This window comes from Meleagris gallopavo, chromosome 4, assembly GCF_905368555.1.
Source record: "Meleagris gallopavo chromosome 4, MGAL_WU_HG_1.1, whole genome shotgun sequence".
In the NCBI taxonomy this organism is placed as follows: Eukaryota; Metazoa; Chordata; class Aves; order Galliformes; family Phasianidae; genus Meleagris; species Meleagris gallopavo.
This window is the reverse complement of record NC_139407.1, coordinates 43077057-43090587: the sequence shown is the minus strand read 5'-3', so window position 1 is coordinate 43090587 and position 13531 is coordinate 43077057. Positions and strand designations below refer to the sequence as shown.

General features: G+C 39.1%; 1 protein-coding gene across 7 annotated transcripts in view; it reads left to right on the top strand.

Moving 5' to 3' along the window:
* Positions 1-463: 463 nt before the first annotated feature.
* MICU3 (mitochondrial calcium uptake 3) overlaps positions 464-13531 on the top strand; it is a 48574-nt gene continuing 35506 nt past the window's right edge. For all 7 annotated transcript variants that reach the window (XR_014883136.1, XM_085223082.1, XM_085223078.1 and 4 more), the window contains exons 1-2: positions 464-832; positions 10980-11133. Coding sequence is in view for 6 of the 7 variants with exons in the window: in XM_085223082.1 (XP_085079208.1) it covers positions 548-832; positions 10980-11133 (439 nt within the window). In the remaining variant the exon portion in view is untranslated. The remainder of the gene's footprint in view (positions 833-10979; positions 11134-13531) is intronic.

Here is a 13531-nt window from a genome sequence, read left to right as displayed (position 1 = left end):
CAACACTCTGACATAGGGTTTGAAATTCGGGTGGTGCTGTGTGGAGCCAGGAGTTGGACTTGATGATCCCTGTTAGTCCCTTCTAACTCGGGATGTTCTGTGTTTCCATGGCTCTATGCCATAAGGCACACATACGAGCTCAGTCCCCACTCACGGCAGTTTCCACACATGGCCCAACAACTTTGGCTTAGCCTACCCAGACTCGGGCTGACACGAGTCTCCTCACTCGGTCTGACAGCCTCTGATCCCACCGACTTGCTCAGAGCCCACCACTGCCAGAAAGCACCTGGCTGCCAGCTGCTGCCTTGCTTTGAGGCCGCCCCTCAGGCACCAGGACCACTGCAGAAGCTGTGACCGCCGCGCTGCCGCTGCGCTGCCAGAGGAGGCAGGGGAACATCTGGGCAGCGCTCCGGTCCGAGGTACCGGCGGGCGGAGGCGGGGACTGGCGGGGGCTCTCCCTTCCCCACCCCTTCCCCGTTTCTCGCGAGGTTTTCTTCGGTCGCCGGCGGTGGTTGTGTCCGCCTGTCACCGGGGCGGAGCGGCGGCCATGGCCGCCCTGCGTACCCTCGTGCGGTGGCGCCGCCGCTTGGGCTCCGCACCTAGCGCCCCGCCGGCGCGGAGGCTGTGGGCCGGCGGCGGGGCCGAGCCGGCCGGGCCGAGCAGGTGGCGGCGGGAGCTGGGCTGGGCTGCGGGGGCGGCTCTCGCCGGCTACGCGGGCTATCAGCTGTCCGAGCGGCGGCGGCGGGAGTCCTCCCGGCAGCCGGCAGCCGCCGAGGCGGGCGGAGCTCGGGCGCTGCTCCCCATCCCCGTGGCGGCCGCTGCTAAGGAGACGGTAGGTGTGTGCGCGCCGCGCCCTGCCCGCCCCGCGGCCTCGCTCCGTGCCGCGCCCGGAGCTCATCCCGGGGCGGCGCGGGACCCCGGGGTGCTGCCAGCCGTGTTCGAGCGCGGATAGAGGAACGCCGTCCCTCTTCCTCCCCTGCCTGTCATCCGGCATGGAGCCGGTCCGCTCTCAGAAGGAGGGGCTGCCGGACCGCTGGACGTAGCGGGGCTGCCGGCGCCTGCGGGCTTTGCCTGCGCTGCGGGAGCGTCAGTGCTGTGCGCGCTGTTCTCTGCCTCCGGAGCTCCTCGCCTTTATTTTTATCGTAACGTAGGGTGGAACCCTGCTGGTAGCACAGAACCTATGCGTTCTGTTACTTGCGCTTAGAACAGTTATCTTTTTAATATCAGACAGTCAGTCTTGCAGAAGGTTTGTGCAGGGCTTTGTGGGAAGCAGCAGTGTCGGTAAGGTGTGCTGTGCTAAGGCTGGGCTGCTTCAGCAGAAGCGGTGCCTGGCCGGCCTGGTAACTCAAAATAGTGGTGTGAACTTGGAAATTTTCAAGTAGGGAGAAACTCTAGCACAGTGCTGTTCTTAGCAAACGATAATCATTTTGTTTGTTTTTAATTATTATTTTTATTATATGTGTCATATTTTTTAAAAAGTCAAGAGCGAAGATTAGTTGATCTCCAAGGATGACATCTTCTCAGAGTGCTTATCGGTGTTGCACACCGCCTGCTTTCTCAACATCAGATTTGTTACGTGTGGGAAGAGGCTCAGTGTTTTTGCAGTGGAGGCCTTGTGCGGTTAATGCCTCAGATTGCTAGCCAAGGGCAGCTTCTGTGGGCAGTATTGCTCCTAAAGGAGAGGTGAACCAGGTACTTTTGACTGAGCATTTGTTGTTTTGAGTGTGCTGCTAGGGCTCAGAGAACCTAACAAACTCTTTCAGTCTTTCATGCTGTTTTGATTGGACAAAACACTAATTCATTTGATTTATCCAGTCTTAAGTTTTCAACTTTTTTCGAGGGAAACAGCTATTGCATCCTAAAATAGCCACTAAGTTTAGTGTGAAATGTAATTAGGAATTTTCACTGACAAAATTTACAAAATGTTGAAGTTGTCAGAAGTTTTAGAAGTCAGAATTAGCACTAGATTTGAAGCAGTGTGTAAAATAAAATGCATCTTTTGTGTGTACTCTAAATGTTTTTGAATGCTATGTAGCTGAATGTGAAGCAGGAGGAAAAAAAGTTACATATGTTCATATGCAGAATAACTGTAATTAATTTGGTTTTCAGTTTGAATAACAAAAATATTTGAAGAAGTAGGTTGAGATGTACCCACTCAGTTTGTGTAGCCAGACTAAATGCACAAAGACTGACATCTTGAAATACTTGACTTTATGTTACAGCTTTTTTTTTTTTTTTTGAATGATCTCACTGATTTCTGAAAATTGGAGATTTGAGTGCCCAGTATTCCTGAAAAAGCATCCTTTCAATTCCTTTTCCACTAAAGACAAGGATCAAATAGCTGAAGACTTCTTGGGTTGAGTTAGTGATTTCCTCTCCTTTTTTTTTTTTTTTTTTTTTTTAAATTATTGATTATGTGATGCAGAAGGATTTGTGTGGCAGTGAAGATCAAAGTTTGATACTGCATCTATCTGTTAGAGATACAAAGAGTTTTCTGACCATGAGATTCATCTGCCATCTGTACTCCATTTATGATTACCCTGCAGATCTGTGGTGTCTTTCACTGCAGGCTTCTAAAATACCTCCAGAGGTGACATCTCAAGGAAGAAAAGATGCAAATATTGTGTTCAAATTGCACTGAATGGTATTCATGATATTGTGCAATGGTAATATGCTGCTCCTCATTTTCTCTCTACTCAGATGATTTTTCCAGATGCCTTTTACTTGGATCACTGGAAGAAGCAGCTGATATCACTGCTCTAGTGAGTGACAGTAGCTGCTAGAAGGAATTACAGCGAATGATTTTTGCTCCACCTCTGGGACTCCATATGGCAGATAGAAATGCAGAAGCAAATTGGCTAACAAAATGAGTGCTGTTGGGTGAAAAAATCTTTCTGAAACATTAATGTTGGATAACTGAATTTGTAATGGTGCACAGTGAATTTGTAAGTGAAAACAGTATAATAATGCATTCAGATATTCAATTACTTGTAATTCTCTTGACTGCTTTTGATGTTTAAAATAGATAGGGATGAGACAGCCATAGCTAGTCTTTAATTCACGTGTCTTCCTTATTTCTTGAGCTGGCTTTTTGTGGAAATGTAATAAGCAGAATGACCTTGGTGTTTCATCTAGGCAGCTCCAGCAGACAGCAGAATAGGTTTCTGGTCATCCTAGACACTGAAAAGGATGTATGCATGTTTGTTTTTAACCCACTTTGTTTTGACGTAAAAGAACAGCTTTCTTTTTGGAGGCCATCTGCCTCCAAATAATGTTCATGTGGCCATGTGGTAAAGTATTTTGAGCAGGCAAATCTTATGCAGGTAGTGTATATGCTTGTTTGACCAAGTAGATTATTGGAGGTATTATGGTAGAGAGTAAGATTTGCCACAGATGCAGCATGAACCTAAGCTGTCTCTAAGATTCTTTTTTCCCCACATAGTTTTCTAAGAATAATATCAGTCCTGAGGACCAGGGGGCTTATATGTAATTACATGGAGTAAAATCTTGGATATTCTAAAGAGCAATGGTTTTATTGTTGTATTTGTTACCAAAGTCCACAAAGCCTTCCACTTAATTTCCAGTTAACTCCTATGTGACATTTCAAAACAGAAGTAAAATTCTGCACTCAAACAGACAGAAAGATTCAGTGAAGACTGGAAGAGCTACTTTGCAGGTATGGAGATGCTTATTCAGAACAGAAACTTTTTGAAAGAACTGTTATTTTGATACAGATTTTCTGTACTGCGATATTGACCCAAGAAGTGTGCTGATCCTGAAGATTTCAGACAACATACTTCTCATGAAGCCTTTACCTTGTCAGGACAGCTGTGTACCATGCTTTTTCACCAAAATATAACGGTATCAGAAAAACACAATCCAGTGTCAGAATATTTGTCTTCCACTTCCTTGCTTTCATATTCCTTGCTTCCACTTTCATTTCTATAGTTTACTAATATTTTCTTGGAAATACCAACGACATATTTAGCATCCCCAAAGAGATCTTTTTTGTAACTGTGTTGTCATTCCATAAAGATAGCAAATGCCAGGTCCAGACTTCATGAAACAGCCTCTAAGAATCGCTTACTTCAGAGGTGATTTAGAAATCTAAAAAACGGTTGAGGAGAGACAGGTACAGAGAATTTACTTTATCAGGTTTCCTGAAGGCACACTTCATTTCCAGGAGAAGCTGCATGCTTTGGATGTTTCTAGAGGCTTTTCTTTCCCTTCTACCTCAGCAGTAGTGTCAAACTGTCTGAGAAAGTACTCAAAAGGTCAGGTTTATTTGTAGCAGCGCATTTCTGAGTGGATTGCATCATATATTTCCAACACTGTCAAATGAAAACCAAGATGTTAACTCCAAAAAATAAGACAAATTCCCTTAGGGAGCAGGCTGTTTTGCCTGCTCTAAGAGATGCATTAAGGATCGTTTTCACAAGGATCACTTGTAGTTAACTGTTTTCCATACACATTGTGTGTTTCATGCAGCAGGTCAATTGCCAAATGTGGAAAAGTGGTTGGCTCTTTGGCTGATGTTGTCTGAAGCTCCTCACTGTGTAATCACCCTGATGAGGCTAGTGCTTGCCAGCCAGCTGCAGCAAGACTTGTGTTGAAGGAAAAGGCATGTTTATCTCTTGGCATTACTTCTGTTTTCCTTAAGACGTTAAAAAGGTATGCTGTATGTTTGGGATACTGCATGTTTCAGTCTTGCAGGCAGCAAAACATATGGACCTGTACAGCAAAATGTATATAATAACTGAAATTTCTGGAAGAACTTCTGGAAGAATTTCTGGAGTTTGAGTAAGTTGCATGTCAGACTCATGTAAGAGGGACTGTTGGAGAATATCTGAGTGAAGTATTTATTTTGGAAGATTTCAAGAGTCGCTTGATTCTTGTGCTTATGGATAAACACCGTTACCCCAAGAATTTCCTGTAACAGTATTTTATTTGAAAAGGGCCGTTTTCTCAACATTTAAAACACAGCTTCCTATGCTTATAAATATTTTAATATAATAATGTTCTTATCTCAGAGAAGAGGGATCAACTAACAGAATTGGTGGTTGTTCTACATCTAAGTACTCTACTAGAAATATAATTTCTGTAAGCATCAAAACAGTTTTGTCTTCTTCTGGGATTTTCCCACACTGGGAACATGATGTTTAACCTTTTGGCCACCCAGCATGAAAACAAAACTGTGCTACTTTTATCTACATGGGAGCATATTAAATAAGCCTCAAGTCAAATCTAAGTGAAGGAAGTTAGGAACAGCAGTGCTTTGAAAGCCTTTTTATTTTAATAATTTGCACAGGTTCTCATTGATGGAAGACAGATTACTTGCAAGCAAAATTCAAAGAAACGCACTCACTTGAAATAAATTACTTAAAGATTAATCTGCTGTAACATAACATACTTTTGACTGCAAGCAAAGGTACTTTTAATAGCAAATATTGGCTTTAAAATAGGTTCACCTTCATGTCAGTTGGACAAAAGCAAAAGAACACTAATTTGACTTGGAATACATCAAACTGGTGGTTTTTTTGTGGTACTGCTGGAGCTATTTGCTTCATATATATGCATACTCAGTATGTATATTTTTATCTGTTTGTAAAATATTTTGCATTAGTTGTAGATATTCTTAGGATCTGAGTATTGGAGTATTATTCTGGGGTTTGATAATAGATTCTTTGGAATTTTATTTTATATTTTTTTTCCAAACAGTAAATCCTATATCTGGTGTTTGAGCTTGTCTCTGTGGAAAAGTTAAATCTTTGGCCACAGAGTAAAACTTCTGAATTTCTTAACTAGATGTGAGACCAACACTGGGCAAAGAGTGTTTCTGTTGTGTTTTTTAGTAAAAAAGGTAATTATGCAATATTATTTCTTCTACATCTTACTTCTACTGAACCTTAGCAGTATAATTACCATTTACCAATATTTTCAAGTTTGAGGTCATAGCTACTGCAACGTTTTAATTGATTTGATGTCACTGTGTGAGCTCATGTCTTGCATTAGGCCATCTTACAGCAGCAGAGTTACTGCATGGATTTCACTGTTAGGCCATACGGGTTAATACATATTGTGCCAAATTCAGACAGATCAGAGATCTGACATAAGAGAGCCAGTAAGGCAGATATGGGACCAGAAATGGAGATTCAGCCATGCTTTAAGGAAGTGTGAGTAGTATGTGGAAATCTTTGGTCAGAGCACTGGACTTTCATGGCTGTTTGTCATCTCTCTACTGGTGGTTAGTACGTGAAAGATGAACCAAAAATGGGAATGGGTTTTAGACAGCAATTTTGCTTGATAGAAAGCCTCACTTTCATTTCTGCTGTGATTAAATGGAGAAAATACGGATGGATATTACTCTAAAAGAGGTGCTGCAAGGAGTTTGTTCAAAGCTGATTGACATCAGAATGTTGGGTGACCATAACGAAGATTGACCTTCTGAAGGACTGCTGCTCTGTGAGATGTGGTGGCATTGCTCTTACTTTATCTCCTCTAAATGTGACGCTTCTAGAAAATTGATCTTGGGAATTATATGAAATCTTTGAAATTATCATGTTTTCATTTGCATAATGAATTTGAAACTTTGGATGCCTTTAGCAGATACTTCATGCTGTTTGTAATATGTTTGTAGCAGAAACTGTCAGTGGAAGGCATGTATAATTGAAGCATGATACTTCCATTCGGAGAAGTACCTTGTCAAAATTAGTTTGGTCTTCAGCTTATCAAAACATGGTAAATAAAAATTAAATTGATGTTAAAATGGACTTCTGGAATATGTTTCCCATTGTATCCTTTGTCTGGTGCTGGTTTGTGTGAAAGTCATTTAATTCGTTTTAGGAAGTGCTTTTGAATATCTCTGTATATGTAGGCATGCGTACGTACTTTTATATGAAGGGAATGAACAGCAAGAAATTAGGCCAAGGCAAATTTGTTTGGCTTTTTTTTTTTTTTTTTTTTTCCTTGGCTGATATAAATTAAGCTGTAATCTATCTGGTCCTGATTCTGACGAAGGCAGGTGGAAGCTGGGACTGTACATAGCAGCATTTGAAAATGCTGCTGTTGGATTGGCACTGTGCTTGAGAAAAGGCATAACATAAGGTGTGGGAGGACAAAAACCAAGCAATGAGAGACTGAATTGGAAAGAGGAAAGGCAGAAGGATGTGAGCTATGAGCTGTTTGATTACAACTCTCAGTGTGTAGGTTTTTGTGAGACTGTGAAGAAGATAATGCATTGTTTGTGAGAGCTCTCAGGCCCCTCTTGCCCCATTATGTCCATTTCTTTTATGAAGGTGGAAGGATGGGAATTAATGGCCATCAGCTACATTCTTGTTCTTTCCTGCTAGTTCAGTGAAGCAGGTTGGTATACGTGTGCAGATAAACAGGAGCTGACCTGCTACTTGTAAGATATTACTGCTGTTGGGAGGTGCATGACACTCTGCTTGAAGGAAGTGATTGTGTCCAGTTTTCCAAAGGTAACATGATATGAGATCCTTGTACTTATTAGGAAAGTCTGCTAAGAGGATTATAAATAGAAGCATAGAAAAATTTCTTCTGTTTCTCAAAGATATGTACTTTCAAGAAAGTTTTTGAAGACTTGGTGATTACAGAGAGCTTTAGTCTATTTGAATTTTTAAGAGCTTATCCAGAAGTTGGAATCCTATTGAATGATGTTCACTCCTTCGCCAACAGTACCTTCCCTTAGGTACTCAGTGTCTGCTTTCTGTGTCTTGTTCTTGTGTCTATTAGATTTGATAATAGTGCTGCTATATACAAGATTGCCTAACCTGAACATAAATGTGAAATAAATTAATTGGGAGAAAATCATGATATCGCTAAAATTCTCATACTTGCCTTGCTGAATTATGATTCCCCCAGCGTTGGGAAGAACACTGAGGACATATTTTGTAATTGTGTTGAGAAGAATTCCTTAAATGAACGCTTGGAAAGATAGGGATGGAGGTAATAAATTAGAATGTCTTGACTTTTTAATTAGCATATTAAGAAGCTCATAGTAATTACAGAGTCTATGCAAGACGAAGTTGCTATAAGTTTCATGAATGAATAACAGGAAATTGGGGAAAAAAATAGTAGTATTCCTGTAGATGGTTTTACTTAGCAGTTAGCTAAAGCTCGTACCTGGGGTCTTCGGCAGCCAAACCCTGCTTAACCTCAACTTGAACATTTTATATATGAGTCAGTGATCTAATACAGAAAGTTAAGTATACATTTTTTTTGAGTCCATGTTAGATCAGTAGCATAAACAGCTTGTTCTGATTCTTTATTTTGAAACTAGAAAGTTGAAGGTACTGGTGTTTTTATTCATCAGAATAAAAATATACTGAAGCCTGTAGTTTCCTTATCATGCTAACCTAGAGTAGGTGCAGGTTGCTGCTGGAAGAAGTGTCATGCTTTCATGATTTTCTATCAGTATTCCACATCATAACATCATGCAGTGCACTGGGAGTTAGAGTTAATGCTTAGTCCTGTGGATTGTTGATCTTTCTGGTCTCTTGGTCTCAGAAGAGAAGAATGAACCACAACTTCCAGAATACTTCATTTTTCTGTTTCCATTTTTCTGTTTGGAGGGAAAGATAAAATGAACTGGGAGTCATGAGACTTCCCTCTCTGCTCTCTGGTTGTTTTGCCAACAGTGTTAGAGTAAGGACTTTGGTTTCATAACTCTCTCTTTTGCATTTTATTTGATTTATTAGCTTCAATTTCAGTAGTATTATATTGTGTTATCTCACATTCTGCTGCTATATGTAGTAAATTAAGTTGTTTTTTTTCTTTTTTTTCTTTAGTTTGTTGCTGCCACTTTCTTTTGTCCAGGCCCATCTCCCTACCTTTTTCCTTTCCACCTCCTCCCTTTCCTAGGACGTAGGTCTGTGGGTCCCTTTGCCCCCTGGTCACAGCCGAACCATATATTTTCTTTTCTGTAATCTGTAAATTGCTGTGTTTTGGAACTAATACTCTTCTTGTTGGATAGACTGAGTAATGTATCTGTCTAAAAATAGCACCACCAAAACAAAAGTTTGTCAGACATATCCAATTCCCTTGTCCAGTTTGACACTTAGCAAGTAGAGGATACAAGTGCCAAAGCAAAGGCATAGAGGGTATTGAGTGGTATGGCTTATTTTGGTGGCTGGCCAGTATTCGTATTGAGTTACAGTGACACTTATCTAGAGCGTAAAATACTTGCATTGTTATATAGCCAGAGGGGAAATGTAGATCGGCTAAAATGAAGCAAAAACTATGAGTTTGGAGTACTTAAATGAATTAAGTTTTAATATGTTTTAATTCCATGTTTGCAGTATGATGGTTTATATTAGCATAGAGTACTTCAGGTATGTTAAAGTATGTCTTTAACATATTCTCCAAGTACTTACAGTCATCAAAAAGTGAGATGATGTTTCTTGAATGATGCATGATCTGCAGAGTCACCCAATTATGCATGACTGATTATGGCTGATTACAATTGATTACAAGTACTGTACGTGTAACATGGCCTTGAAGCAGTGTCTTCTCTGAAAGCTGGCTTTGCAGAGATACTGCCTTATTATTTATGCTTACAACCTGCATTTATTCAAAAGCATGTTTGTGATAGCAATAAAATAACATATATATCAAAAATAAGATAGATTATTAACCTTCAAATACAGGGGTAATCAATTATCTTGCTACAACTCTGCTGAAACAATTAAGTTGTGTAAATCCCACATGAAGGCATAGCTTGAATGCCACTGGACTGCAGAAGGATCAGTAAGACCATATTCAAACAGCGAGATAGCACATGAATGTTTTGACTTGCAAATGGGTATGTCAGAAGAGAATTCTTTGAGGTTGTTTTATTTTTTTTTGGGGGGGGGGGGGGGGGGGGGGGGGGTTGTTTTGTCTTGCCTCTAAGGATAGAGCAGCCTTCCAGTGCCTAAAGGAACCTACAGTAGAGATGGGGAGACTCTTTATCAAGGAGTGTAGTGATAGAACAAGTGATAATGGCTTTAAACTAAAAGAGAGGGTTCTCTAAAAACACGAAAAACATTTAGATATTTTCTTAGTGAAAAGACAAATAGATATTAGTTAAGTTATTGCTACCATTTGCCTCTTTTTTGCTAATTTTGATACATGAAGTATTTTACATATACTGTATAAAATGACAAGAATAATGATGACAATGGCAGAATGGTTATTTCACTGGTAAGATGCTGCATTCTTCTTTTTACATACTGTGAGAAATTACCTGTGTCATTGCTTGTCCTTTTCTGAATCAGTTTGGTTTTGATATTTTTCATTTCTGTTAAAATAAATACATAAATAAAATTAAGAAACGTGCATTTTCTTCAAGTTCTTGATTCTGCAAAGGAGCTTGCCAGCTTGTGAGCTGTAGAAAATTTTCAGTTAGTGGTAACATATTTTCTGTTTAAATCTTTGACAGTATCAAATAAAGATGTAACAATTGAGAGTTAGTTTTGTACTACCAAGCTTACAAATAGCCAGTGCGTAGCTTTGATTGCAGTGGATACTTGAAACAGTAGTAATCACAGAAGGTTTGCACTGGGGAGTACTGTGGAGATTTTTTGCCTATTACCATCAACAGCTGTGCTCTACATGAAGAAGCAATTAAAAAGTATTTTATTTTCTTTTGGAAATATGAGACCACAAATAATTTTAACAGAGTCTAACAGAGTCTTTTTAAGTTACATAGATTTTTTGAGTTAGCGTTACTTTCTTTTCTATGAACCTAAGTTTTTGTTTGTTTTAAGACCATGAGCTTAGCTTATGTGATGACTTGCTAAAATTGTGGAAGAGTGAAAATGATAGTGGTGACATCCTCACTTAAGCTCTTATTGAATGGATAGTATTTGGATGGATTTGACTTAATGGATTATCATTTTTTAATTTAGAGTTTCTTTGTAGGGAATGGCAGTGGCAATTGTAAGATGATATATTTAAACTGTTTCCTTCTGTCCTTGAAGGTTACAGAAAACAGATCAGACCTTGAAGATTTACACCTTTACGCAACACCTCGGGAGCAGCGGTTTCGTAGGTTTGCCAGTTTAGAATTTGAAGGACAGCTGTATATGACTCCATATGACTTCATTCAGGCTGTCACAAATGATGAACCGAAACGTAAGCAGAAGTTCTATATTGATAAAATTTCTGTGGACATGATGGTAATGTATGTTATTTTTCCATTTGTTTTTGATTACTACTGTTGTTTGTGATTGGTATGTAAAGATGCTCAGTCTTCACCTTTTATTTTTCATGGTATTTAAATGCATATAGTCAGCATCCTGATAGTTATTACTTTGTGAATTGTTTTCCCCCCAAAGTCGTTAGATAAATGTTCTTGTCTTAGAGGTCACACACAGCTCAATAGGTGTGAAAGGCAAGTTCATTTTTACCTTTTGCTTTTGGCTACAGTTCTGGATTCTTTCCAAGCAGGACAGTTGTGCTGCAAAATTTCCTTCCTTTGTGAACTTTATGTGAAAAGCAGGCAAGAAACCTAAATAATTAAGAATAATGTTATTTTATAGTTTTATAGCTTTTGCCATTCTAAATCATCATCAGTATCATTTGTTTTTTGTTGTTGTTTTGTTGGTTGAGTTTTGGTTTTGGTGTTCTGTTGTTTTGAGGTTTTGTGTGTTTTGTTTTGTTCTGTTTTTTTGTTTTGTTTTGTTTTCCACTACAGAGATTCTACAAGCATATCAAGGTATTCTAAATAACATACTTTGAGTAGGAGTTTCAGTCCTCAGGGGATCCACTTTCTACATTTAAAATTAGACAGAGGCTGCCCTATGTATCAATCAAGTTTAATGAAAAATAAACTATCAACTTTAGCTCACTTAATCAGTTTATTTTGCTTTAAATATCAAAGAGTGACCAAATAGAAAGGTGAATATTATAACCTGTTGCTGATCTTGTTTGATTTCTGGGCCCTCAGGCTTTTAGTGCATTGGTAGCAGCATACAACTTCTGAGAAAAGTGAGTAATCTTTGCTCAGATGTGACATATATAATACCTCATTGCAGATTTAGGGAAGAAAACTAATATATAGAGAACAGTCAAAAGAAGGTAAATCAGTCAGAGGAGAGGTTAAAGCTTCTACAGATTTTTTTCCCTTTATTTTCTTAGCTGTAATGAAACAGGAAATATTTCAGCTGATTGTGTCAGTAATCAAAACTCCCTTGACTTTTAACTGAAGATATAATCGCTTTTTGTAATAGTGAAGACAGAAGATAGAGCTTAGATGGTGAAAATTTGAAAAACTAAAACTCCTACCAGGAAGCGAATCTTCATTCTCCTTTTTGTTCACCAGTTGAAACAGAGAAGGTAGATCTCTTTTCACAGACACTAATGTAATTACATGTCAGCACTTCATAACTACTTCTTCAGCCCAAATCCCCAGGTGATCCTTTTTCTGTGACCAGGGAGTTGGGCTTCACCAGCTTTTCCCCAGTCCATCTCATAGCAAAGCCATGTATGGTTATGGAGCATTTGTGGCATGTACTGGATATCAGTTAAAAAAGCACTTCAGCTCAATTTTATGACAGTGTATGAGTGGTAGACTAGTAAGACTTTTCCACACTGATTAAATTTAGGCTTCCTCGTCCCTCCTTCAGATTTAAAAATAATAATAATTTTAAAAGTGTTAAGATCTCAAGAGTATTCTGTGTGTGTCTTGTCAGAGGAGAAAAGATAAGGAGCTCAAGCAGTGAGGAACCCTTCTGAGTTCAATGTAGAAGACCTGGCTTAGATAAAAGTCTTTCCCAGGCATCCAGTTAATCTCTGAGACTGAAGGCAAAACTAACCTGTATGCCTTGAAGTTTTGTATGCAAGTAGCAGAGATTACATGACAGAAATGATTAAGGGATGGTGTAAGAGGCAGTAACTAAGTAGAAGGAGATGACTTCATTATGGTGGAAATCATATTATCTGAGTTACTTCGGCAGAACTGGGCTGAATTTTGGGCAAAAGGCTGACAAATAAGAAGTAATAAATGAAGTAAACAGCCTGCAGGTGTTGCCACTTACAGATTCTGATCTTTGAATATTTAGTTTTAATTTTTGTACTGCTTTGTCAGTTTGGGCAAGTCTCACTTATCTGTCTTGCTCTGTTGAAGGTAGCAAGTTTAAATGAAGTATTTTTTTCTGAATAAAATAACACATTTTGTATTTTTGAATCATTTTAGTCTTGTTTTTAATGATAAATAATTGGATCCATGCAAGCCAACATATTAAAATATCTATATATTGCAATTAAAAAGAACATACACTTGGACTTCTTAAGGATTAAGACTAGAAAGCAAAATCACCCTTTGAAGAATAGTAATAGTAGCTCTTTATGTCCGCTTTGTAGAAAAGCTAATAATACTAGACCTGAATAAGATCTGTGATGGGGTGAATGCATCTATTGTGATTGATTTACTTTGGAGATAGAGTCAACTCTACAAAAGTCAAGAGGGCATTCACTTCCTTTTTTGATTAAACACTAACTAATATGGTAAGAGTACATTTTTCTTTTATAA